Source organism: Trachypithecus francoisi, unplaced genomic scaffold (assembly GCF_009764315.1).
Source record: "Trachypithecus francoisi isolate TF-2019V2 unplaced genomic scaffold, Tfra_2.0 Lachesis_group9, whole genome shotgun sequence".
NCBI classification, from domain to species: domain Eukaryota; kingdom Metazoa; phylum Chordata; class Mammalia; order Primates; family Cercopithecidae; genus Trachypithecus; species Trachypithecus francoisi.
Window position 1 is genome coordinate 3881358 of NW_022681474.1, and position 27741 is coordinate 3909098.

General features: G+C 44.9%; 1 protein-coding gene and 1 pseudogene across 4 annotated transcripts in view; both read left to right on the plus strand.

Annotated features, from left to right (window-relative positions):
- The window catches only part of SEPHS1 (selenophosphate synthetase 1), a 31644-nt gene extending 16024 nt beyond the window's left edge, over window positions 1-15620 (plus strand). For 2 of the 4 annotated variants that reach the window (XM_033208345.1, XM_033208348.1), the window contains 4 exons: window positions 4140-4230; window positions 5788-5887; window positions 10360-10572; window positions 13696-15620. In XM_033208345.1, the coding sequence (XP_033064236.1) occupies window positions 4140-4230; window positions 5788-5887; window positions 10360-10572; window positions 13696-13910 (619 nt within the window). In that variant the 3' untranslated portion in view covers window positions 13911-15620. The remainder of the gene's footprint in view (window positions 1-4139; window positions 4231-5787; window positions 5888-10359; window positions 10573-13695) is intronic. The other 2 variants (XM_033208346.1, XM_033208347.1) reach the window with 1 other exon arrangement.
- A 5683-nt stretch (window positions 15621-21303) lies between these two features.
- Window positions 21304-21647, plus strand: LOC117081978 (annotated as a pseudogene).
- Window positions 21648-27741: the final 6094 nt, after the last annotated feature.

Below are 27741 nucleotides of genomic sequence, written 5' to 3' on the forward strand. Positions count from 1 at the left end.
GGGTGCGGTGGCTTACGCATACAGTCCCAGACTTTGGTAGGCTGAGGCGGGCAGATCACTTGAGGTCAGGAGTTTGAGGCCAGCCTGGCAATATGGTGAAACCCTGTCCCTACTAAAAATACAAGAATTAGCCAGGCATAGTGGTGCAAGCCTGCAGTTCCAGCTACTCTGGAGGCTGAGGCAGGAGAATCTCTTGAACCCCAGGGGTGGAGGCTGCAGTGAGCCAAGATGGTGCCCTTGCACTCTAGCTTGGACAACAGAATGAGATTCTGTCTCAAAAAGGAAAAAAAAAAAGGCTGGGCATGGTGCTCACGCCTGTAATCCCGGCATTTTGGGAGGCCAAGGCGGGTGGATCACCTGAGGTCGGGAGTTTGACACCAGCCTAACCAACATGGAGAAACCCCATCTCTACTAAAAATACAAAATTAGCCGGGCGTGGTGGCACATGCCTGTAATCTCAGCTACTTGGGAGGCTGAGGCAGGAGAATCGCTTGAACCCAGGAGGCGGAGGCTGCAGTGAGCCAAGATCGCGCCATTGCACTCTAGCCTGGGAAACAAGAGCGAAACTCCGTCTCAAAAAAAAAAAAAAATAGATGTATTAAGATATAATTTGCATACTGTACAATTCACCCATTTAGAGTCGGTGGTTTGGAGTGTATTCAGAGTTGTACAACCATTACCTCAAGAAACCCCATCTTCCTTGGCTGTCACTATTCAGTCTCCTGCCCCATCCTGGATTCTGTCACTTAGTGTAGTATTAGCATTTTTTTTGTTTTTTTTTTTGAGATGGGGTCTCACTGTGTCGCCCAGGCTGGAGTGCAGTGGCGCAATCTCGGCTCACTGCAAGCTCCGCCTCCCGGGTTCACATCATTCTCCTGCCTCAGCCTCCCGAGTAGCTGGGATTACAGGCGCCCGCCACTGCGCCTGGCTAATTTTTTGTGTTTGTAGAAGTGACGGGATTTCACCGTGTTAGCCAGGATGGTCTTGATCTCCTGACCTTGTGATCCGCCCGCCTCAGCCTCCCAAAGTGCTGGGATGACAGGCGTGAGCCACTGCACCTGGCCTGCATTTTAGTTTTTTTAATTGAAATATAATTCACATACAGAATTTCACATAACATAGATTTCAGCATTTTGAAGTACACAGTGTGTTGGTTTTTAGTATTGACAGGTTGTGTACCTGTCATCACTATCCAATTCCAGAATGTTTTCGTCACCCCAAAAATAAGCCCTGTAGCTCACTCCCAGTTCCCTCTTGCTCCCATCCTCTGGCAATGAAGAATGTGCTTTTGTCTGTAGGGATTTGCCTGTTCTGGACATTTTACAGAAATGGAATCATGCCGCATGCCATGTTGTATCTGGCTTCTTTCCCGTAGCGGAATGTTTTCCAGGTCCATTCGTGTTGTAGCGTGAGTCAGCATTGCATTCCTTTGCATGGCTGTCTAATCCATTGCATGGATGGACCCTGATTTATTTTGCCATTCCTCAGGTGACGGACCTTTGGGTTGTTTCTGCCTATTGTGAATGATGCTGCCATGAACATTCATGTGTAAGTTTTTGTGTAGACATGTTCTAGTTCTCTTGGGTGTATACCTAAGAATTGACTCGTGTGGTAATTATATATAACTTGAGGAATCATCAGACTGGTCTCCAACATGGCTGTGCCATTTTACATTCCCAGCAGCCATGTATGAGGATTCCAATTTGTCTACGACCCCTTCAGTACTTGTTTTCCTGTCTGTCTTTTGGATTCTAGCCAGTCTGGTGGGTATGAAGTGGAATGTCTTTGTGGTTTTGATCTGTGTCTGCCTGATGACAGATGAGGCTGAGCATCTTTCCGTGTGCTTACCACCCATTTGTGTATCTTCTTTGGAGAAGTTTCTCTCCTAACCAAGTTGTCACTTTCCACATTGGATGTCTTGTTAAGAAAAGTCAGTCTTAGGCCGGGCGCGGTGGCTCAAGCCTGTAATCCCAGCACTTTGGGAGGCCGAGGCAGGCGGATCACAAGGTCAGGAGATTGAGACCATCCTGGCAAACACGGTGAAACTCCGTTTCTACTAAAGATACAAAAAATTAGCCGGGCGAGGTGGCGGGCGCCTGTAGTCCCAGCTACTGGAGAGGCTGAGGCAGGATAATGGTGTGAACCCGGGAGGTGGAGGTTGCAGTGAGCCAGGATCGCACCACTGCACTCCAGCCTGGGTGACAGAGCCAGACTTTGTCTCAAAAAAGAAAAAAAAAAAAAATTCAGTCTTGTTGGCCGGGCATGGTGGCTCACGCCTGTAATCCCAGCACTTTGGGAGGCCGAAGCGGGCCAGTTCAAGACCAGCCTGGCCAACGTGGTGAAACCCGGTCTCTACTAAAAATACAAAAAATTAGCCGAGCATGATGGTAGGTGCCTGTAATCCCAGCTACTCAGGAGACTGAGGAGTCTTTTGAACCCAGGAGGCGGAGGTTGCAGTGAACCCAGATCATGCCGCTGTACTCCAGCCTGGGTGACAGAGTGAAACTTGGTCTAAAAAACAAACAAAAAAGAGAGATCTAGAACTAGAAATACCATTTGACCCAGCGATCCCATTACTGGGTATATACCCAAAGGATTATAAATCATGCTACTATAAAGACACATGCACACATATGTTTGTTGCAGCACTATTCACAATAGCAAAGACTTGGAACCAACTCAGATGTCCATCAATGATAGACTGGATTAAGAAAATGTGGCACATATACACCAAGGAATACTATGTAGCCATAGAAAAGGATGAGTTCATGTCCTTTGCAGGGAGATGGATGAAGCTGGAAACCATCGGTCTAAGCAAACTCTCACAAGAACAGAAAACAAAACACCACATGTTCTCACTCAGAGGTGGGAATTGAACAATGAGATCACTTGGACACAGGAAGGGGAACATCACACACCGGGGTCTGTCAGGGGATGTGGGGCTGGGGGAGGGATAGCATTAGGAGATATACCTAGTGTAAATGACGAGTTGATGGGTGCAGCAAACCAGTATGGCACATGTATACCTATGCATCAAACCTGCATGTTGTGTATGTGTACCCTAGAACTTAAAGTGTAATAAAAAAAATTTTTTTAGATCAGCTTTATTGTACAACTGAGTCTGAATTCAAAGACAAAGACATTTATGTCTTCAGGTCTGGTTTCTGGAAAACCAGTTTCTTGCATAGTCACAGATTTCTATTTTTCAAAGCTGAGAGGATACAAATGGTGTAGGTTGAGCTGGGGAGCTGGGTGTTGGCATTGAAATCTGCGGCCCTGGCTTTGTTTTCGTCGATTTGGGTGAGTACTGGAGGAGGCCAGCATCGGGGAATGGAACGATTATGTGCTCAGCTCCTGAAGCTGTGAAAGGCGCAACTCTCAGACCTGCTTCCTGGTAGTGTGGATGCAAATCCGGTAGATGTTTCATTGGGGGCGCCAGCTACCATCTTTCAGAGGTGCCTTTTTAGTATTGCCTTCTGTCTCTAAGGGACCACCGAGGCATCTGGGTGCCAGGTAGGAAACTCACAGTCGGTCAGTCTGAGTTTGAGAACCTGGTGGCAGAAATCACCAAGACATTAGACCCACAGATCGCCAGCAAATCCACCAAACCCCTGGGCCGAACAATCCATCGTGAGTCTCTAGGATATCAGTGGTCATAAAGAAGCACTCTCTGTTTCAGAAGCTTTCGAATGCTGGTGGGTCTGTAGCGAAAATGACACACACAACTCGTGTGTGGTCGAGGGGAGATCTGGACCTGATGAAACTTTTGAAGGCTAAATGTTTTCATTCCTTTTTTTAAAAAAACTTATTGTTTTTGAAATGGGGGCCTTGTTGTGTTGCCCAGGCTGGTCCTGAACTCCTGGGCTCAAGCGACCCACCCACCTTGACCTCTCAAAAGTGCCGGGATGACAGACATGAGCCACTGCACCCAGCCTGACGGCTGAATGTTTTGTTCCAGCAATAGCCTCAGTAGCAGGTTGGAAGGCTCTGTCCCATACATGCTGGTGGTTGGCTTCAGTTTAAGGAAATGCAAAGGCAAATCTATTTCTGACAGAATATTCCTTCTCTTGTGTTAATAGCGATGAGCTCATCTCCTTGGTTAGTTTGACTAGAACGTGCCGTTTTTCTTTTTTCTTCAGGCCAGACAATGCAGTGCCGGGGGATGTGCTGGTGTTAACAAAACCCCTGGGGACACAGGTGGCAGTGGCTGTGCACCAGTGGCTGGACATTGTGAGTAAACCACTGCTGTGCTGGGAGGGAGGAGAATGGGACGTTTGTAGGTAATTTTTGTTGGAGAACTTGGGAAGTGAGGTTTTTTAGTTTCATATCCAGGGAGTTAATGTCAGTCAAGTCCTTAAAGAAATCCTAGGAATTGTTCATATTCTTTAGATAACAGTTTTGCATATTGAATGCTTGATTGCAGTAGGTAAGCCCCAGCCTGGAGCTTTAAGATATTTCTATAGAGAATTAGCTCGGCAGGGGGTTAGCTTTGTTTACTTGGCCCTGAGATAGCTTCGTCTTTCATGTCTTAAACATGACTAAGAAATAATATGGAGGATAATGTGTGGAAGGCGTGGTGTTTGGGGTATAAATAAAGCCAGGGTTATTGACAGTTTAATTTTTTTTTTTTTTTTTTTTTGAGATGGAGTTTTGCTCTTGTTGTCTAGGCTGGAATGCAGTGGCACGATCTCCGGCTCACTGCAACCTCCGCCTCCTGGGTTCAAGCGATTTTCCTGCCTCAGCCTCCCGAGCAGCTGGGATTACAGGCCACCACACCCAGCTAATTTTTGCATTTTTAGTAGAGATGGGGTTTCTCCATGTTGGTCAGCGTGGTCTTGAACTCACAACCTCAGGTGACCCATCCGCCTCGGCCTCCCAAAGTGTTGGGATTACAGGTGTGAGCCATCTTGCCTGACGACAGTTTAAATTGTTTTATGTGGTTTTTGGTTGTTTTTGTTTGGTAGTTTTGTCTTTTGAAACTGATTAGTAACTCAGAACATTTTGATAAATAAGTCTCTTGTGGAGAATGAATCTATCTAGAATGAAGATACGTCTCCTGAGTCATTTTTCCAGTGAGCTATAATCATACTTTAAGATTGGTTTTCTTCATTGCCATAACAACTCACAAATTAATAAGATCGGGGTATATTCTCACATATCATGGTGCATTTAATTTCTACAACTATCATCTGAAACTACCAGTCCTGAGAAACAGTTGAAAGAGAATAATCAATAATTGCACGTCTTTCATCAGCCTGGTATATCTTAGCTTGATGTAGCAGGGTAGAAAAATTCTCTAAGGCTGCTGCTTTCTTTAGCTGATTTTTCCCTCCTCCCCCTGTGGTGGGGAGCAGAGCGGAAGGCCATTGTGGAGATGTTGCACAGAGGCGCCTTCCAGCCCCACCTCCCAGGCCTGAGCTAGCAGGGAGCTGGAAGCAGGCGAGGCAGGGAGTGTCAGGGATGGGGGAGCCCTTCTCCACTAGCAGGACACTACACTGCGTCTACAGCAGTGCTGCTCTGTGTCCTGCTAGGCTACACATACCCAATAAATCACAGCATTTGATTACAGAAACGTGGGATGAGAACAGAAAAGACGCCATACTGACAGGTCTAATGGACACCTAAAATACTATTCATGGAAAAACCAGAGTTGGAAAGTTCAGTTTTCTGAGTTAAAGTCCCTAGAAGTTAAATAAGGAAAAAGTTGCTGTTTTTCTCAGTGGCTGGAAGTAAAGATTAATGACATTTTCCTCTCTTTCTCTCCCTCACTTATGTTCCTATTACTAGCCTGAGAAATGGAATAAGATCAAACTCGTGGTCACCCAAGAAGACGTAGAGCTGGCCTACCAGGAGGCAATGATGAACATGGCGAGGCTCAACAGGACAGGTATGACAGGCGGGAAGGGCGCTTCGGTCCCAGGGGTCCAAGATAGTAAATGTCTTAGGCTTTGTTGGCCACATACTGTCTCAGGGTAGGTGGCCAGTTTTTTGGCCAGTGACTACAGATCGTCTTCCCCTGGTACCAGATTGGTGTTCCATGGATCACTACAGATGGTCCCTGACTTACAGTGCTTTATGATAAAGAAGGAAGTCCTAGCCTCTGACATACCAGAGGGACTGTTTCTAGAAAGCATTTGTGTGGGTTACCTATGTAAGATTTGGAAGCAAACCATTCAGAATGGAAATATAGAAAGTTGAATATACTGGAGCTATTTCCAGAACATGACCTTGGAAGCCTAAAGGTGCTCCCACTCCCACCCATCCCCTGCATTCCTGCTTAGGGGTAACCACTGAATTTTGTGTTTATTTTCTTGCATTTTAGAATGTTTTTATTGCACAGCCCTTGTGTTCTTAAGCGGTAAATTAGTTTTACATTTTTTTAACTTGTTTTTATCCACCATTGTTCCTGAGAGTCTCCTTGTTGTATGTAGCTGCAGTAGATTCCTTTTGACTGCTGTATGATTTTTCCACTACCTTCTCTGCTCTCCTGTTTTTACACTGGGGTGACTGCTATGGACTTCCTAGGCCCAGCCCTCTGATGCACGTGTAAGAGATCAGTACTGGCTCAGCTTTTATGGATAGTGCCAAACTGTCTTCTGAAGTGTTCACCACAGTTTACAATGGCACGCTGTGTTTAAAAAGCGTTTTTGAATATGTCTTCTCTTCCCATTTATTTTATACATTTCTTCTACTATAAAAGAATTACATGCTTATTATAGAAAAGTTTTTAGAAAATGGAAAATAGTATAGAAAAAAGTTGTCCATAGTCCATCTACCCAAAACAGCTCCTGCTAGCATTTTTATGTATTCTTCCAGGACTTTTTTCATGTTTGGCTGGTGGTTTACTATTGTTTTAAAGTAGTGGTTAGTGTAAGTTTTCACTATATAAGTGGTTAGTATATGTATTTGGAGTGCCTGCTTTCATTCTTTTGACATGACTAATGTTTCTCATATTATATATCCTAGTAAACTTTTTTTTTGAGACAGAATCTAACTCTGTCACCCAGGCTGGAGTGCATTGGCATGATCTTGGCTCACTGCAACCACCACCTACCAGGTTCAAGCAGTTCTCTTGCCTCAGCCTTCCCAGTAGCTGGGACTACAGGCATGGATCACCATGCCCGGTGGATTTTTGTATTTTTGGTAGAGACGGGGTTTCACTATGTTGGCCAGGCTGGTCTTGAACTCCTGACCTCAGGTGATCCACCCTCCTCAGCCTCCCAAAGTGCTGGGATTACAGGCGTTTGAGTCACTGCACCAGGCCTTGAGTCTTTTCACTAAATGGTGCTGGAACAAGTGGACATTCACATGAAAAAAATTATTCTGGATACAGATCTTATATCTTTCATAAAGATTAACTCAAAATGAGTGTTTAGTGTATTTTCACACTGCTATAAATAGCCAAGACTGGGTAATTTATTTATTTTTATTTTTTTTTTTTTTTGAGACAGAGTCTCGCTCTGTCGCCCAGGCTGGAGTGCAGTGGCCGGATCTCAGCTCACTGCAAGCTCCGCCTCCTGGGTTTATGCCATTCTCCTGCCTCAGCCTCCCGAGTAGCTGGGATTACAGGTGCCCGCCACCACACCCAGCTAATTTTTGTATTTTTAGTAGAGACAGGGTTTCACCATGTTGGCCGGGCTGGTCTTGAACTCCTGACCTCAGGTGATCCACCCACCTTGGCTTCCCAAAGTGCTGGGATAACAGGCATGAGCTACCATGCCCGGCTGACTGGGTAATTTATAAAGGAAAGAGGTTTAATTGACTCACAGTTTCACGTGGGGGAGGCCTCAGGAAACTTACAGTCATGGCGGATAGTGAAGGGGAAACAGGCACCTTCTTCATGAGGCAGCAGGACAGGGAAGAGCAGGGGAAGCTGCCACTTAGAAAACCATCAAATCTCGTGAGAATTCATTCACCCTGACGAGAACAGCATGAGGGAAACCGCCCCATGATTCAGTCACCTCCCACCAGGTCCCTCTCTTGACATGTGGGGATTACAATTTGAGATGAGATTTGGGTGGGGACACAGAGCCAGACCATATTGATGACTCGTAAACCTAAATAAAACACAATATAAAACTGGAAGGATAACATCAGAGAAGATTTAGGTGGCTTTGGGTTTGGTGATGACTTTATAACACCAAAAGCACTATCTGTTAAAGAAAAAATTGGTAAGTTTGGCTTCATTAATATAAAAAACTTCTGCTCTGTGAAAAACACTGTTAAGGGGATGAAAAGACAAGCCACACACTGGGAGAAAATTTTGCCAAACATACCTGTTCGAGGTCGGGTATCCAAAAATACACAAAGCACTCTTAAAACTCAATAACAAAAAACAACTCAATTTAAACATGGCCCAAAGACCTTGACAGACACCACAAAAGAAGATACACACATGGCAAGTAAGCATAAAAGGAAACCTCAGCGTCGTACGTCAATAGGGAACTGTAGATTAAAGCAATGATTGAGATGCCTCTACATACCTATTAGAATGGCTGAAATCCAAAACACTGAGAATAGCCTGGGCAACATGATGAAACCCCGTCTCTACCAGAAAAATACAGAAAATTAGCTGGGCATGGTGGCTTGCGCCTTAGCCCCAGCTACTTGGGAAGCTGAGGTGGGAGGATCACTTGAGCCCAGGAAGTTGAGGCTGCAGTGGGCTGTAATCGCACTACTGCACTCCAGCCTGGGTGACAAAGTGAGACCCTGTCTCATAAAAAAACCAAAAGCACTGACAATACCAACTGCTGGCAAGGGTGTAGAGAAACAGGAAGGAACTCGCATCCATTGCTGTCAGGACTGAAAACTGGCACAGCCACTTGGAAACTAAATATGTTATTATATGATGCAACGATTGTGCTCCTTGATAATCACTCAAAGTTGAAAACTTACATTCACACAAAAGCCTGCAGACAAGTCTTCGTAGCAGCATTGTTCATAATTGCCAAAACCTGGAAGCAGCCATTCATTTCTTCAGTGGGTGAGTGGGTGAATGGATAAACAAACTGTAGTGTATCTGTAGTATGGAATATTATTGAGCAGTAAAAAGAAAAGAGCTATCAAGCCATGAAAAGATGTGGAGGAATCTTAAGTGCATATTACGAAGTGAAAGAAGCCAGTCTGAAAAAGCTCCATGCAGAAGATCCCAACTGTATGACACTATGGAAAAGGCAAAACTGTAGAGATGGAGAAAAGATCAGTGGTGGCCAGAGGTTATCGGAGAGGAAGGGGATCAGGTGGAGCACTGAGGATTTTTAGGGCAATGAAAGTTCTCTGTGTGATACTATAATGTTGGATATGTAGAATTGACAGCAAAGGGTGAACCCTAGTGTCCTCTATGACTTTAGTTAATAGTCATGTATTAGTACTGACTTATCAAATACACTACGCTAATGCAACATGTTAATATAGGCGAAACCTGGGGCGAAGGGTAATAGCAGCTTCCTGTTACTTGCTACTTAATTTCTTTCTAAACGCAAAACTGCTTCAAAAAATAAAGTCTATTAAATAATAGGTCGGGTGCAGTGACTTGTACACTTGTAATCCCAGCACTTTGGGAGGCTGAGGCAGGAGGAGGACTGCCTGAGCCCAAGAGGAGGAGGCTGCAGTGAGTTATGATCATGCCTCTGCACTCCAGCCTGGGCAATAGAGCAAGACTCTGTCTCTTAAAAAAGAACATTTTTTAAAAAATAAACTTTCACGCAATTCATCTCTAGCAGGAGTACCTTGATATTGAGTGAGGCCTTAAAAAGTGCTGGTCTTGGCCGGGTGTGGTGGCTCACATCTGTAATCCTAGCACTTTGGGTGGCCGGAGCCGGCGGATCATGAGGTCAGGATTTCAAGACCAGCCTGGCCAATATGGTGAAGCCCTGTCTAAAAGCTGGGCGTGGTGTTGTGCACCTGTAGTCCCACCTATTCAGGAGGCTGAGGCAGGAGAATCACTTGAGCACTTGAGGCGGAGGTTGCAGTGAGTCGAGATCTCACCACAGCACCTCAGCCTGGATGACAGAGCAAGACTCCATCTCAAAAAAAAAAAAGAAACAAGTGCTGGTATTTGGTTTTCAGATGGTCTTGGTAGGTTTACCTTCCACTGAGATCATCATCCCTCTGCATAGTTTTTTTAGTTTACTGGAAAATTACTATTGATTGAAGCTTCCAATAGTTTTCAGGTCGTTCAAACTGAAATAAGAACTTTCGGATTTCATTATGTCTTTGGTTGATTTTACAACTTTGAGTTTTCATTATTCCGATTTGTTATCTCCCTGACAAGGAAGGAAGTTGCGGATCAATTGTGGATGTAAGATTTTTGAGTTGAGGAAAGGTGTTTTTTCTCAGAGTCACCCCTCTCTCTCCCAGCTGCAGGACTTATGCACACGTTCAATGCCCACGCGGCCACTGACATCACGGGCTTCGGGATTTTGGGCCATGCGCAGAACCTGGCCAAGCAGCAGAGGAACGAGGTGTCATTTGTAATCCACAACCTCCCGGTGCTGGCCAAGATGGCTGCAGTGAGCAAGGCCTGCGGAAACATGTTCGGCCTCATGCACGGGACCTGCCCGGAGACCTCAGGTACAGGATGCTGGGCGCTTCTGAGGACTAAATAGTGAGGCTATCCGAAGGCTCGGCGAGAAAGCAGCACTCCCACTCCGAGTGGGTCCCGACTCTGTTCAAGGTCCGTGCTGCCGACCTCAGCCTCCGTAGCAGCTGGTGCCTTTCCTCCTCCCAGTGGGTCTGGTCCCCGCCATCCTGGGAGGATCCAGCAGCCTTGCCGAAGTTGAGTGTCCTGTGTTCTTTTTGATGCAAGAATATGGCAATGAGGAAAATTAGTCAGCATTCAGTTTTTACTGAAAGCTTCGCATTTATATTAACTGTAATACCCATAGGTTACTTTGAACAGGTGATATTTTTTCCCTTGAAAATTATCTAACGTTGTTTTAAGAATGATATAGAAAAAAAGGGGCCGGGTGTGGTGGCTCTTGCCTGTAATCCTAGCACCTCAGGAGGCTGAGGCGGGCACATCAGGTGAGGTCAGGAGTTCAAGACCAGTCTGGCCAACATGGTGAAACCCCATCTCCACTATAAACACACAAAAAATTAGGCACATGTCTTTAATCCCAGCTGCTTGGGAGGCTGAGCCTGGAGAATTACTTGAACCCAGGAGACAGGTTGCAGTGAGCCGAGATTGTGCCACTACACTCCAACCTGGGCGACAGAGCAAGATTCTGCCTCAAAAAAAAGAAAAAGAAAAGAGAATGATATAGAATAAAAAAGAATACAATAGGATATTATGTCTTTAAAGTGCTTTTTTTTTTTGAAGATATGCAGTAATTTATTAGAGGAAACATAAATGGAGGATAAATGGGAGATGGAGCAAGCGTAGGCTGAGAGAGCTATCAGATAGCAGTGTAGGTCTGACACCATACGCCCCAGTAGTTTTTGACTCCTAGGGAGTTTTTTATATCCCTTGTCATTTTTCTAAACTTAAGCTCCTTTTGTTTCCTCATTAATTTGGTGACCACATCTGTCCAGAACTTGTGGGACGTCCTCTTCTTCATCATGGCAGATACTCCAGCATGGCCTACTGAGGCCACCACCCACAGGCCTACAGGCTCGCCATCCTTCATTCCCGCTCCCACGGCTCTAGCTGGAGCCAGACGGTGCATCCTCCTGAAGTGCCATTTTTCTTTTGCCCCCTGTGTTCCTTTTACCTTCACTGTTTCAGCTTTTAAGTCTCCCTATTTTTTTCCCACCTTTTTTTCAGTTTCGGTTTCTTTTTCTGTTTCCTTTCCTCTAGAACTCAGTTTTCTACCCTGCAAAAGAGTGGAATTACCTTGGGATTTTAAATATACATATGCCTGCCAGGCCTGGTGGCTCACGCCTGTAATTCCAGCACTTTGGGAGGCCGAGGTCAGGAGTTGGAGACCAGCCTGGCCAACATGGTGAAACCCCGTCTCTACTAAAAATACAAAAATTAGCGGGTGATGTTGGTGTGCGCCTTGTAATCCCAGCTACTCCAGAGGCTAAGGCAGGACAATCGCTTGAACCTGGGAGGCACAGGTTGCAGTGAGCCGAGACTGCCCCACTGCAGTCCAGCCAGAGTGAGACTCTGTCTCAAAAAAAAAAAAAAAAGAAAAATACACATGCCTAGCCCCAGCCTCCCAAAAACGGGCGGGCCTGGGCCTCAGTATCTGGGAAGGCTCCCTGGGAGATTCCATAGTAGGCCAGGGGCAAGGGACCACAGTGCTGAGACCACAAAGCCCTGGTCACGTTGACCTATACAGTGGCGAGGGGCCTTCAGGACTCTGCCAGGCCTCTCACCGCCTTTACAGAGGACCCTTCAGCCTCCCGTTTAAAAAAACAAACCATTTTCTAGAAGTAAGCTCCAAAAGGGCAGGGGTTTTTCCCCTGCTGGTTCAGGGTCTGGCCAGGATAGTGTCTGCCACATAATTGGGCACTGAATGGAAACTGAATGAATTGATGAATGTTACCAGCCATTTCGATGTGTTTCCTTTCTTCAGAAATAACAAGTTTTTATTTTATTTTATTTTATTTATGATGGAGTTTCGCTTTTGTCGCCCAGGAGGCTGGAGTGCAATGGCGCAATCTCAACTCACTGCACCCTCCGCCTCCCTGGTTCAAGTGATTCTCTTGCCTCAGCCTCCAGAGGAGTTAGGATTACAGGAGTACGCCGTCATGCCCAGCTAATTTAGAGACAGAGTTTTACCATGTTGGCCGGGCTGCTCTCGAACTAACTCCTGACCTCAGGTGATCCACCCACCTCGGCCTCCCAAAGTGCTGGGATTACACATGTGAGCCACCGCGCCCAGCCACAAGATTTTTACATTTTGTAGAAGTAGACTACAGTTTTTCCTCATCCTCTTATGTCTACTTGGAAAAATTAAAACTTTTCTGGCCTCGCTACTGGAAAGAGCAACCAAGGTTTATTTTAATGTATTTAAACATTTGTCTTTTGGATATAATGCCAGAGTCAGGACTGGAACCTGGATACTTTGGGGCATATACTGTATCATGAGTCTTAAATTTCCTAAAAATACAAAAAAGCATTCTCAGTAAAATGAGAGAGTCGATGTAGAGACTCAGAAGTTCCCTTTTGTTTGTCAATATATGTTTCAGTGTAGCATGGAAAGAGTAGCTCCCACATGGCTCATGGATGCCCTGAACACCTTACCCCTACACAGTGCTATGTGGTTCACAAACAGATCATTTTCACAGTTGAAGGTTGGGGTGTATTATGTGTGTGTGTGTTAAGAGTTTACTAGCAATTGCTTAATTACATCACAGAACAGACCTCTTAGGCTGGGTGTGGTGGTTCATTCCTGTAATCTCAGCACTTTGAGAGGCCAAGGCAGGGGGATTGCTTGAGTCCAGGAGTTTTAGACCAGTCTGGGCAACACAGTGAAACCTCATCTCTACAAAAAATCTCAGCTGCTGGCAAAGCTGAAGTGGGAGGGTCACGTGAGCCAGGACATTGAGGCTGCAGTGAGCTGTGATTGTACCACCACACTCCAGCTTGGACCACAGAGTGAGACCCTGTCTCAAAAAAAAAAAGCTTCTACTTGCATATAGGCGGCAGCAAGTTGCTGATGGAAGTTGGGTCTCTGCAGAAGCAGTAGAGGCAGAGAAGCTGCTGTCGTGTCAACACTAACAGTCATCCTTGTTTTCTTTTGCCAGGCGGCCTTCTGATCTGTTTACCACGTGAGCAAGCAGCTCGGTTCTGTGCAGAGATAAAGTCCCCCAAATACGGTGAAGGCCACCAAGCATGGATTATTGGGATTGTAGAGAAGGGCAACCGCACAGCCAGAATCATAGACAAACCCCGGATCATCGAGGTCGCACCACAAGTGGCCACTCAAAATGTGAATCCCACACCTGGGGCCACCTCTTAATCTAGACAGAAATAGCTGTTTGGTTTTGATTTTAAATAGATCTATTTCCCTTATCACTTCAATTAAAGACTATAAACAACAAAAATCTCATTGTGTCTACACATCGGGGTGACCTTAGGTCTGTTTGTAAGTGGATACAATTAATAAAATAAAATCCATTGCCTTTTTTTCCTGTTACATTAACTGAAGATGCACCTAATCTTGAGGCAGCTTCTGAGTTGAGAATTATATTGTTATCCAATACTGTTGATTCATTTTGAATCTTTAGACACTTATCTCTTGCCGCATAGGCTCTTTTTAAAGGTGCTTTCACCTAGCACAGACATTACCAGTAGTCATGTCAAATAGCAGTTGGTGTCTTCATTTTATGTATATTTATCATATAAGTCCGATTTTTTTTTTTAAGCGTCTTGAATGGTTTTCTGGAGAGACAGCATTGGTAAGTTGCACATGGCGGTATCCCAGTCATAAGAGGGTTGCATGATTCCTTTGAGTGTTTGATTTGAAAAGCCTAGTCTTGTCTCTCAAGAGCATCTTGGACCAGAACATTCTCCAGTAGTGCATTCAGTTCAACACGGCAAGTGCTTCTTCACTGCATGGAAAACCCTTTGAAGACAAAAAAGAAATCTTATTTCTTTTTTTGTAGCCTTCCTGATATTTACAGTAATATCATTAACTGTTTTATCGATAGCAAAAAAGGATACTTTTTGCAATGTAATTAGATGTTCTATAGTGCTATAAGGAATTGCCTTCCGAATGGAGGTTCATGTATAATACTCATTTACAATTCAATATATAATTACGCAAATAATTTTTAAATATAATCAATAATAAAGACTGTTCTGTGGATGGTAGTGTTTAATACATTTTATATTTTGTATAGTGATTTCAGGCCTTTTGTTTTCTGAAAATCAGCAGCTGTTTAGCCTAATTCTTAGCATTATTTTGTCCTTTGTGCCAGTACTTTTTTGTGCACGCTTTTTGTGATCTGTGTTAAAAACCTGCATTGCCAACATTGCAGCTCGAACTTAAAACTTGTTATTCAAATAAATATTTAATTTTTTAAATTGCTCTTGTATAATCAGATGCCCCTTTTAGTATTATTTTAGAAGCATTGGGAGGGTTTTGCCTAAAGTACAATTTATCGGGAAAAACTAGATTTTAGTTTTATAAAACTTTTAAGTCTTTCATGGGACCTATATTTTCTTGAATTAAATTTTGTAGTTCTAGAATAAATAGGCAATCTAAAAAGGTGTTATCTGTGTTTCGTAAAGTGGAGGCTTCCTTATATTTTAACCTACTGAGCAATGAGGAGGGATTCCTGTCATTAAGCACAAGGGCACTGGATTCTCAAGTGCCCACCTTCATGAGAGAAAAAGCAGCACATCCTGCATGTTTCTGGTGCTTCCTGCTCACAGGCATCAAAGCCGCACATGTAAACTGACTTCTTGCCAAAGGAAATGACCCCTGGGAAGATCAAGCTCTTGGAAGAGGCTTTAACTCGGACGCGACCTCCTCCGGGAACCAGCGGGCAGGGCAGCCTTTATGCATGTGTAACTGGACCTCCAGCCATAAGCATGGTGTGCAGTTTGGAAGAGCCTGCTACGGAACTGAAATTGATTGGACATTTTATAGGAATTGATATACGGATGTTGGTCCTCAAAAGCTACAAACCAGTGGTCTGCAAAATAAAATGTGTTGGAAACCTCTGAGTAAGATCAACCTACTGTTGAGCTTTTTCTTTTTTTTTTTTTTCTTAATAGCGACTAAGTCTGAACTTCAGTGTAGCCTGTGCCCTGTGCCCTGAGAGCTGGTGTTTTCCTCAGTGGCAGGCCTATTGAGAGGAGGGAGATAAGTGGAGTATGTACTTACGGAAATAATCTTTGAAGATTGCTATGTATAAAGAGAAAATGTTGGGTACTTAGAGATCCATGTAAGTCTTATGATCCCGAGGAAGAATTTGTCTTTAAAGCAGTGTTGGCTGGGCATGGTGGCTCACACGTGTAATCTCAGCACTTTGGAAGGCCAAGGTGGGCAGATGAGCAGAGGTCCAAAGAAGACCAGCCTGGCCAACAGGGTGAAACCCCATCTCTACTAAAAATACAAAATTTAGCTGGGTTTGGTGGCGCGCACCTGTATTCCCAGCTACTGGGGAGGCTGAGGCACAAGAATGGCTTGAACCTGGGAGACAGAGGTTGCAGTGAGCAACCTGCAGTCACCACTGCACTCCAGCTTGGGCGACAAAGGCTCAGTCTCAAAAACAAGCTCTTTGAGACTCAGTCTCAACAAACAAACAAAAACCAGTATTGCATAGTGGCCCAGATACACCTGTGTTAGAATCACCTGGGGTGTTAGAAGGCGACATTCTTGCCCCTGGTTTTTCAGACTCACAGAATCAGAATTTCCGGGGTGTGGGACTTGAGGAATGTCTTACATAAGGACCCCACGTGGCTATGGCCAAAAAAGTTTGAGAACCACTGATGTCAAAAGGAATGTTGCAGAGGAAGGCAGGGAAAGTAAGAGGACCTGGTTTTGCAACTTCTGTGTTTTTTTTGAGGCGGAGTCTCACTCTGTCAGCCAGGCTGGAGTGCAGTGGCATGATCTCAGCTCACTGCAACCTCTGCCTCCCAAGTTCAGTGATTCTCCGGCCTCAGCCTCCCGAGTAGCTGGATTACAGGCACACGCCACCAAACCTGGCTAATTTTTGTATTTTTAGTAGAGACAGGGTTTTGGCATGTTGGTCTCGAACTGAGTTCAAACGATCCACCCGCCTCGGCCTCCCAAAGTGCTGGGGTTCCAGGTGTGAGACACCATGCCCAGCCTTTTGCAACATATTTTGCAGGAATTTTTTCCTCAACCATTCTCTTAACCATTCTGGCCAAATCTTGACCATTCTGTTTACTTCCCACATCTGAGCTATGGCGCAGCAAAGAAGCAGAAAGACCTGTATTTTGAAAGCTCCAGGCCGGGCGCGGTGGCTCAAGCCTGTCATCCCAGCACTTTGGGAGGCCGAGACGGGCGGATCACGAGGTCAGGAGATCGAGACCATCCTGGCTAACACGGTGAAACCTCGTCTCTACTAAAAATACAAAAAAAAAACTAGCCGGGCGAGGTGGCGGGCGACTGTAGTCCCAGCTGCTCAGGAGGCTGAGGCAGGAGAATGGCGGGAACCCGGGAGGCGGAGCTTGCAGTGAGCTGAGATCCGGCCACTGCACTCCAGCCTGGGCGACAGAGCGAGACTCCGCCTCAAAAAAAAAAAAAAAAAAAAGCTCCATGAAGACCGAAATGATTGTCATTGAATATTGGAGTTCTTGGCAAAATCTATGTAGAACATTTTAAAAGTCAGTAGACAGGCCAGACACGGTGGCTTGTGTCTATAATCCTAGCACTTTGGGGAGCTGAGACAGGAGGCTCACTTGAGCACAGGAGTTCGAGACCAGCCTAAGCAATATAGTGAGACCTCATCTCTACAAAAAATAAAATTAAAAAAATCGGTGGGCCGGGCGCGGTGGCTCAAGCCTGTAATCCCAGCACTTTGGAGGCCGAGACGGCGGATCACGAGGTCAGGAGATCGAGACCATCCTGGCTAATACGGTGAAACCCCGTTTCTACTAAAAATACAAAAAACTAGCCGGGCGACGAGGCGGGCGCCTGTAGTCCCAGCTACTCGGGAGGCTGAGACAGGAGAATGGCGTGAACCCGGAGGCGGAGCTTGCAGTGAGCTGAGATCCGGCCACTGCACTCCAGCCTGGGCGGCAGAGCAAGACTCCGTCTCAAAAAAAAAAAAAAAAAAAAAAAAAAAAAAAAAAAAAAATCGGTGGACAGTAAGCAGTCGATTTGACTTTCTGGTATTTCTGGTAGTCCTTTTTTATTTTATTTTATTTTATTTTATTTTATTTGAGATAGAGTCTCACTCTGTCACCCATGCTGGAGTGCAGTGGCGCAAACTCGGCTCACTACAATCTCCACCTCCCGGGTTCACACCCTTCTCCTGCCTCAGCCTCCTGAGTAGCTGAGACTACAGGCACTTGCCACCACGCCCGGCTAATTTTTTATATTTTTTAGTAGAGACGAGGTTTCACCGTGTTAGCCAGGATGGTCTCGATCTCCTGACCTCGGGATCTGCCTGCCTCGGCCTCCCAAAGTGCTGGGATTCCAGGCGTGAGCCCCCGCGCCCGGCCCCTCTGGTAGCACTGTAAAACTTAACACTGAAGTGTATTTATCTTGGTATACTGATTTGTTTTCTGTAAATCCTATAGTATAGTTGCATCCAAAAATACAGACTGTTAGAATGCATAGAATTAGTGAATACAACCTGAGGCAGCTGGATCATGGTGGAGTCAGTCATTCAGGCACTAGGAATAATCTGTGAAGGAATATTGAAGCTGCTTATTTGCACAGGCTGTGTTGAGGTATTTATTGTGTTTCAGTCCAAGAAAAATTGAAATATTGTATAAGCAATATGTACTTTTGGCTCAGTCTTTAAAAATAGTAGATTATAGTCTTCCAAGTTCTGCATGCTTTATAATGAATACATGTGTTTTAAATTGTTCTGTTTATAGATGAATGAGGCAGCCATTTTCAGTCTGAATTTAGCACTCCCTTTAAAAGAGTTATATCTGAGTTCTCAATCTTAGTTTTAATTGTATAGAGGCCAGAATAGCTATACTGTGCTGCACTTGAGTTTTAGGTAACAGAGCAAGCGGAGACACCAACGCTTCAGATACCTGTCGTGTCTGCGTGTGTGTTTTTGTATATATGTGTGTGTGTGTATATATCCTTGAGTTGCTCACTTCCACACCCAGCCCACCCTTTTCCTCTAGCTTAGGTAGTGGTTGCATAGACACCATAATTTACTTTGAACAGTAATTTGTAAATTTTTCTCATTAAGAATCCACATATGAATCATAGTCATGAAATATGCCAAGGGGCACAATGAAAATCACCGACGTCCTGTTAAAAGGGAAGCATGGGAATATCCTCTTATCTATGCTTAAATCTCTGTCCTGAATGAGGACGGGAGCGGATGGATTACACAAGGTCTTCATTCAGTAAAGCAGAGTTCGTGCCACTGCACTCTAGCCTGGGCGACAGAGCAAGACTCCGTCTCAAAAAAAAATAAATAGGCCGGGCGCGGTGGCTCAAGCCTGTAATCCCAGCACTTTGGGAGGCCGAGACGGGCAGATCACGAGGTCAGGAGATCGAGACCATCCTGGCTAACACGGTGAAACCCCGTCTCTACTAAAAATACAAAAACTAGCCGGGCGAGGTGGCGGGCGCCTGTAGTCCCAGCTACTCGGAGGCTGAGGCAGGAGAATGGCGTGAACCCGGGAGGGGGAGCTTGCAGTGAGCTGAGATCCGGCCACTGCACTCCAGCCTGGGCGACAGAGCGAGACTCCGTCTCAAAAATAAATAAATAAATAAATAATAAATAAATAAATAAAAAAGGGTAAGGCAGCCAGGCACGGTGGCTCACGCCTGTAATCCTAGCACTTTGGGAGGCCAAGGCTGGTGGATCACTTGAGGTTGGGAGTTTGAGACCAGCCTGACCAACATGGAGCAACCCCGTCTCTACTAAAAATACAAAATTAGCTGGGCATGGTGGTGTATGCTTGTAATCCCAGCTACTCAGGAGGCTGAAGCAGAAGAATCGTTTGGACCCGGGAGGCGGAGGTTGCAGTGAGCTGATATCGCACCATTGTACTCCAGCTTGGGCAACAAGAGCAAAACTCGGTCTCAAAAAAAAAAAGGGTAAGGCCTCAGGTTTTATTATCAATGCTCGTTGATAACAGCATTTTGAGACTTGTTTGGCAATATTAAAATGTTTGATAGCCTTTGACTAGCAATTCTATGTCAAATAATTTATCCTAAAGAAATACCCACGGAACTACCCAACAATGAAAATCAGCATATTCATCAAATTATTTACAACTGTAAGCAAAAAAAGACAGGAAAAGAAAACAAACTTACATATAGTAATAGGGTGTTGGTTCAATGAGTATAGGAAAATCCAGTCTCGAATGCTATGAAGTCATCAAAAATCAGGTCTTAGGCGGGGCGCAGTGACTCATGCCTGTAATCCCAGCACTTTGGGAGGCTGAGGCAGGCAGATCACCTGAGGTCAGGAGTTCGAGACCAGCCTGGCCAACATGGCAAAACTCCGTCGCTACTAATGATACAAAAATTAGCCAGGCGTAGTGGTGCACACCTGTAATCCCGGCTACTCGGGAGGCTGAAGCACAAAAATCGCTTGAACTCTGGAGGCTGAGGTTGCCGTGAGCTCACATAATGCCACTGCCCTCCAACCTGGGCGACAGAATGAAACTGTGTCTCAAAAGAAAAAAAAAAAAAATCAGGTCTTACGGCATTTAATAATAGGGAAATATTCACAATGTAATAATGAGTTTTGAAAAACAACTGTATATGCAGTATGAGTCCAATTTATGTATTTATGTATGTATGTAAGTATCTATTTATTGAGACAGTCTCATTCTGTCTCCCAGGCTGGAGTGCAGTGGCATGATCATGGCTTACCGCGGCTTTGAACTTCCAGGCTCAAAAGATCTTCCCACCTCAGCTTCCCTACTGGCTATGCCTACAGGCACACCACCAGGCCTGGCTAATTAAAAAAAAACATCTTGTAGAGAGGGGGGTCTCACTTTGTTTCCCAGGCTAGTCTTGAAATCCTGGGCTCAAGTGATCCTCCCACTCTGGCCTCCCCAAGTGTTGGGATTACAGGTGTGACCCGCCACACCCAGCAGTTTTGGTTGTTGTTGTTTGTTTTGTTTTGAGACAGGGTCTCGCTCTATCACCCAGGCTGGAATGCACTGATGCAATCTTGGCTCACTGTAACCTCTGCCTCCCAGGTTCAAGCCGTTCTCCTGCCTCAGACTCCCAAGTAACTGGGACTACAGGCGCACACCACCATGTCTGGCTAATTTTTTTTTTTTTTTTTTTTTTTTTTGAGACGGAGTCTGGCTCTGTCACCGACGCTGGAGTGCAGTGGCACAATCTCGGCTCACTGCAAGCTCCACCTCCTGGGTTCACACTATTCTCCTGCCTCAGCCTCCTGAGTAGCTGGGACTACAGGCACCCACCACCACGCCCGGCTAATTTTTTGCATTTTTAATAGAGGTTTCACTGTGTTAGCCGGGATGGTCTCGATCTCGACTTCAAGTGATCCATCCGCCTCGGCTTCCCAAAGTGCTGGGATTGCAGGGATGAGCCACCGCGCCCAGCCAACATCCAGCATTTTTTTAAATGAGACTCTGTCTCAAAAAAAAAAAAAAGAAAGAAAGAAAATATATATATATTTATAATTCTGCCTCAAAAGTCACATTTTTGGAGACTATGTATTCATGGTAAAATATGCAAAAATCTAAGGTGAAAAAAAGATGCAGCATCACCTGGAGCTTAAGAAGTATTGAATTCCTGACAATGGCCAAGAAGAAATTAAGAGGGCAGAAGTCCAGGAATGTATCTCGCACAGCCAGCCAAAAAAGCTTTAAGGCTAAAAACAGAGCAAAACCAATTACCACTGATCTTAAGATAAACATTAGGAATGATGAAAAAGTTAGCAGAGTAAACAAAGCTTTTGTAAGTGTACAAGAGGAACTTCCACATTTCTCAAAAGGCCTTTCTCTTGAACTTCTGCAAAAAGACCTGATTTCTTAGCAGTGCCATGAAAGCAAACCAGTTAATGTTGATGAAGCTACAAAATGAATGGCTCAGTTATAATACTGTGGTGATACATCTAATTCTCCACGAAGACCAATTAAATGTTTTATACCAAAAAAAGATGCAATGTAGTCTACTCAGTGTGATACCAACTTTGAAGAAATACATACATATGTATGCATGTACCTGTATTAAATGTATATTTTTCAACTAAATGTGAATGGAAAAAAATACATTGAATCGTAACAATGTTGTTGTTGTGAAGAGCAGCCACACGAGTTAATTTTAGGGTTTTTTTTTCCTTGTATTTTTTCTTTTTTTTGAGACAGAACTTTGCTCTTGTCACCCAGGCTGGAGTGCAATAGCGCGATCTTGGCTCACTGCAACCTCCATCTTCTGAGTTCAAGCAATTCTCCTGCCTCAGCCTCCCAAGTAGCTAGGATTACAGGCATTGCGCCACCACGCCCAGCTAATTTTGTATTTTTAGTAGAGATGGGGTTTCTCTATGTTTGGTGAGGCTGGTCTTGAACTCCCACCTCAGGTGATCCGCCCACCTCAGCCTCCCAAAGTGCTGGAATTACAGGTGTAAGCCACCACTCCTGGACTAAAATAAACGTGTTATACAAAAAAAGATGCAATGTAGTGTATTCAGTGTGATATTAAGTTTGAAAACATATATACATATATATGTATATACCTGTATAAAATGTGTATAGTTCAACTAAATGTGAATGGGAAAAAATAGATTGAATTTTAACAAAAGTTTTCTTGCAAAGAGCAGTCACATGAGTGCATTTTAGGGTTTTTTTTCCCTATTTTGTTAAAATTTTCTACAATGTATGTGTATTATTATTGATCACCAAACATTGGGTCATTTAAATATATATGTAATATATAATGTAAACTAATATGATTTTTAAAAATTGTTTTGAGACAAGGTCCCACTCTGTTGCGCAGTCGGGAGTGCAGTGGGGTGATCATGGCTCACTGTAGCCTCCGCTTCCTGGGCTCAAGTTATCCTCCCGCCTCAATCTCCTGAGTACCCGGGACTACAGGTACACCACCATCACGTATGGCTAGTTTCTTAGCTCTTTTTCAAAGAGATGGGGTCTTGCCATGTTTCCCAAGATGGTCTCAAACTCCTGGCTTCAAGAGATCCTCCCACCTTGGCTTCCCAAAGTGCTGGGATTGCAGGCCTGAGCCACAATACCTGGCCAAATTAATATGATCACACAGCCATACCAAGCGGAGGCCAGCGGGGAGGAAGGTCAGTTCACCGCAGGCTGCCAAGCTTTGTGCACAAAGCAAGCCTGGCCTACCAGGCAGACTGTGGCGGAATCAACTTTTCTGTAGTGCCAACATGAAATGATTAACACCAACATGAAAGTATACATAAATCCCAGCACTTTGGGAGGCCACGGCGGGCAGATCACCTGAGGTCGGTGGTTCGAGACCAGCCTGACCAACATGGAGAAACCCTGTCTCTACTAAAAATATAAAATTAGACAGGCATGATGGCACATGCCTGTAATCCCAGCTGCTTGGGAGGCTGAGGCAGGAGAGTTGCTTGAACCTGGGAGGCAGAGGTTGTGGTGGGCCAAGATTGTACCATTGCACTGCAGCCTGGGCAACAAGAGTGAAACTCCATCGCAAATAAAAACAAAAGTATACATAAAGGGCCATGGAGGCCGGGCGCGGTGGCTCAAGCCTGTAATCCCAGCACTTTGGGAGGCCGAGACCGAGACGGGCGGATCACGAGGTCGGGAGATCGAGACCATCCTGGCTAACACGGTGAAACCCCGTCTCTACTAAAAAAATACAAAAAAAAACTAGCCGGGCGAAGTGGCGGGCGTCTGTAGTCCCAGCTACTCGGGAGGCTGAGGCAGGAGAATGGCGTAAACCGGAGAGGCGGAGCTTGCAGTGAGCTGAGATCCAGCCACTGCACTCCAGCCTGGGCGACAAAGCGAGACTCCATCTCAAAAAAAAAAAAAAAAAAAAAGGGCCATGGAAATATAAGTTTTCAATGAGAATTTTCTTTCTTTCTACATTTTGGACAACTTAGAATTAAAACAGCACCTCCCCTTTCCTCTCAAGCAGTATCTCTGATTCCAGCCTCCCTGCACGCACGCACATGTTCCATTCATATCCATGGTGAACTGACTCTTGAAAGGAACATGTGTGTGCGTGCATGTGTGCATGTGTGTTTGCGTGTGTGCGTGTATATATATGTGTGTGTATGAGTGTGTGTGTGTGATTTCTTTCCATATTTCCTTCCTTCCTGCCCTCCTTCACCCTAACATGCCTTAGCCCTCTCTCTTCCTGTACCTGCTGCCCTGTTCCCTGGCCTGTGTTGTTTAGAGCCTGGGCAAGGCACTGCCTTTCCCTCTGCTCACATGGATCATTGCTGCACCCCCTCCTATGTTTCTATGTTTCTCTGTTTCTTTTAGACAGCTGGGTACAACTTAGGTACCCAGTGATTGTGCAGCGGTTTGCCGGTTGATTTGTGCTTATTTCATGCTAGATCATTTACCCTGGGCCTCTAGATAGTTCTCAATCCAAATAATTCCACGAGTGATCATTTTATTCTTTCCTCTTCTCCCAGATTTACACACCTATATTTTTTAGTTTCTAATTTAGGTTGGAAGACGAGATACTTCTTTGCACCACAGATGTCTCCATTCTTTAGACTTGTTTTCATTATGGCTGACATCAGAAATGGGCTTGGAGAAAAGCCGGAGATTCTCTCACGTCAGCCTCCCTAATAGCTGGGACTATAGTTGCATACCACCACACCTGGCTAATTTTATTTATTTATTTATTTATTTATTTATTTTGAGATGAAGTCTCACTCTGTCGCCCAAGCTGGAGTACAGTGGCGTGATCTTGGCTCACTGCAACCTCCGCTTCCCGGGTTCAAGTGATTCTCCTGCCTGAGCCTCCCGAGTAGCCAGGACTACAGGCATGTGCCACCATGCCCAGCTAGTTTCTGTATTTTTAGTAGAGACAGGGTTTTACTATGTTGGCCAGGCTGGTCTTGAACTCCTGACCTTAGGTGATCCGTCCACCTTGGCCTCCCAAAGTGCTGGGATTCCAGGTGTGAGCTACCCCACCCGGCCTACACACCTGACTAATTTTTAAACTTTTTGCAGAAATGGAGTCTTGCTATGTTTCCCAGGCTAGTTTTGAACTCCTGGCCTGAAATGATCCTTCTGCCTTGCAGGCCTCTGAAAGTGCTGGGACTACAGGTGTGAGCCACTATATTCTAAATGAATGTTAAAACTTGTAACCAAATGACCTGACCTACAGTCATATTAATTCTCAGAGTTTTTGAATCTGGAGTTGATTGCAGATAATTTTTTGTTCATATAATGACATTTTCTTAAGTGTGTACAATACTTGAACCACTTATTATTATTATTATTATTATTATTATTATGATTAGAGTCTCTCTCTGTTGCCCAGACTGGAATGCAGTGGTGCAATCTCACCTCACTGCAACTTTTGCCTCCTGGGTTCAAGCGATTCTCCTGCCTCAGCCTCCTGAGTAGCTGGGATCACAGGCACCCACCACCACGCCTGGCTAATTTTTGTATTTTTTTAGTAGAGCCAGGGTTTCACCATATTGGCCAGGCTGGTCTCGAACTCCTAACCTTGTGATCCGCCTGCCTCGGCCTCCCAAAGTGCTGGGATTACAGTCGTGAGCCACCGCGCCCAGCTAACTTTAAAATTTTTTTTAAACAAATTTTAGAGAGAGGATCTCACTCTACACTCAGGCTGGAGTACAGTAAGGGATCATGGCTCACTGCAGCCTGGAACCCTGAGCTCAAGCAATCCTCCTGCCTCAGCCTCTGGAGTAGCTAGGACTACAGGTGCACCACTGCACCCAGCTATTTCTTTTTAAAATTTTTTGTAGAGGCAAAGTCTTGCTATGTTGCCCAGGCTGGTCTCCAGCCTCTTGCTTCAAGCAATCCTGTGCCTCGACTTGCCAAAGTGCTGACATTATAGGTGGGAGCCACCATGCCTAGCTTGAACTATTTATTTATTTATTTATTATATCATTTTGTTTTTGAAACGTGGTCTTGCTCTATCGCCCAGGCTGGAGTGCAGTGGCACGATATCAGCTCACTGCAACCTAGGCCTCCTGGGCTCAAGCGATTCTCCCACATCAACCTCTCAAGTAGCTAGGACTACAGGTGCGCCACGCCCAGCTAATTTTCTTGGGTTTTCGTTTGTTGTTGTATGTTTTCTGGTTTTTTTTTTTTTTTTTTTTTTTTTTTTTTTTTTTTCCGAGTGGAGTCTCGCTCTGTCGCCCGGACTGGAGTGCAGTGGCCGGATCTCAGCTCACTGCAAGCTCCGCCTCCCGGGTTTACGCCATTCTCCTGCCTCAGCCTCCGAGTAGCTGGGACTACAGGCGCCCGCCGCCTCGCCCGCTAGTTTTTGTATTTTTAGTAGAGACGGGGTTTCACCGTGTTCGCCAGGATGGTCTCGATCTCCTGACCTCGTGATCCGCCCGTCTCAGCCTCCCAAGTGCTGGGATTACAGGCTTGAGCCACCGCGCCCGGCTGGTTTTTGTTTTTGTGTTTGTTTTCTGGTTTTTGTTTTTGTGTTTGTTTGTTTGTTTGTTAAAGACAGCGTTTCACTCGTGTTGCCCAAGCTGGAGTGCAGTGGCGCGATCTAGGCTCACCGCAACCTCCGCTTTCCGGGTTCAAGCGATTCTCCTGCCCCAGCCTCCCGAGTAGCTGGGATTACAGGCATGCACGACTACGCCCAGCTAATTTTTTGTTGTTGTTGCATTTTTAGTAGAGACGGGGTTTTAACATGTGTGCCAGACAGGTCTCGAGCTCCTGACCGCAGGTGATCAACCCGTCTCAGCCTTCCAAAGTGTTGGGATTACAGGCGTGATCCACTTCCCCCAGTCAGTTTTAACAATTTAATCCAAGATTTAAAAATTCAGACATTTTACTTAGCTCTTCAAATATGGCTATTATTTAACAAATCATTTAATTTATATATATGAGGAAAACTATTCCTTGGATCATTTTGAAAATTGTGTCTCAAACTCATTGCCTGAAAGGTTACTTTCAATATGTAAGTAACCAAGCACATTGCTTGAACAGGGAAGAAAAGCTAATTTTGAAGTACTCTTCAAAAGGCCAGCTTTAATAAGAAATGAATAAATATCTAATATCAAAGGGGAAAAAAATTTTCATTCTTGTGATAATGTTTACATTCCATTAATGTTCTGCTTCAATTGTTCTAAAATAGTTTTATTTTAATAACAAAATTATTAAAGGTGTCTACTTAGGGAATTTTCCAATAATCCAAATAGCTATTTGAAAGAAAACTAGTAACATTCATCAAATTACCTCTTTACCTACGGAGAAATTGTTTTAATTCTCCGTGGGATCTTAAATGAAAAATGTTAAACCCAGCATCCCTCTAATTTTAAAAAGGCTGATAACAATTGTGAGCATTTAAGAATTTCCTTCATCTCTCGGTAAAAAGCATCAGTTTGGGCCGGGTACGGTGGCTCACGCCTGTAATCCCAGCACTTTGGAAGGCTGCGAGGCGGGTGGATCACTTGAGGTCATGACTTCGAGACCAGCCTGGCCAAAATGGTGAAACTCCAGCTCTACTAAAAATAGCTCAGCTTGGTGGTGTGCCTGTGATCCCAGCTACTCAGGAAGCTGAGTCAGGAGAATCTCTTGAACCCGGGAGGCAAAGGTTGCAGTGAGCCGACATCGCGCCACCGCACTCCAGTCTGGGCAACAGAGTCAGACTCTGTCTTTAAAAAAAAAAAAAAAAAAAGCATAAATTTAAATACATCTGAATACATGCTTGTATAAATGCCTTGTGGGAGAGATGGCAGGGATTTTCACACAGCTGTGAAATTAGAGAATTTTAAAGGAACAGTAGAAACACAGGTGTAAGTAGCTTCATCTCATTCGAATTTCTTTGTTGGTCAGGAAAACCAATCACTGTCAGTGCGGGTAAAGGGCCTCATCTTTTTTTTTTTTTTTTTTTTTGAGACAGAGTCTCGCTCTGCCGCCCAAGCTGGAGTGCAGTGGCGGGATCTCGGCTCACTGCAAGCTCCGCCTCCCGGGTTTACGCCATTCTCCTGCTTCAGCCTCCCGAGTAGCCGAGACTACAGGCG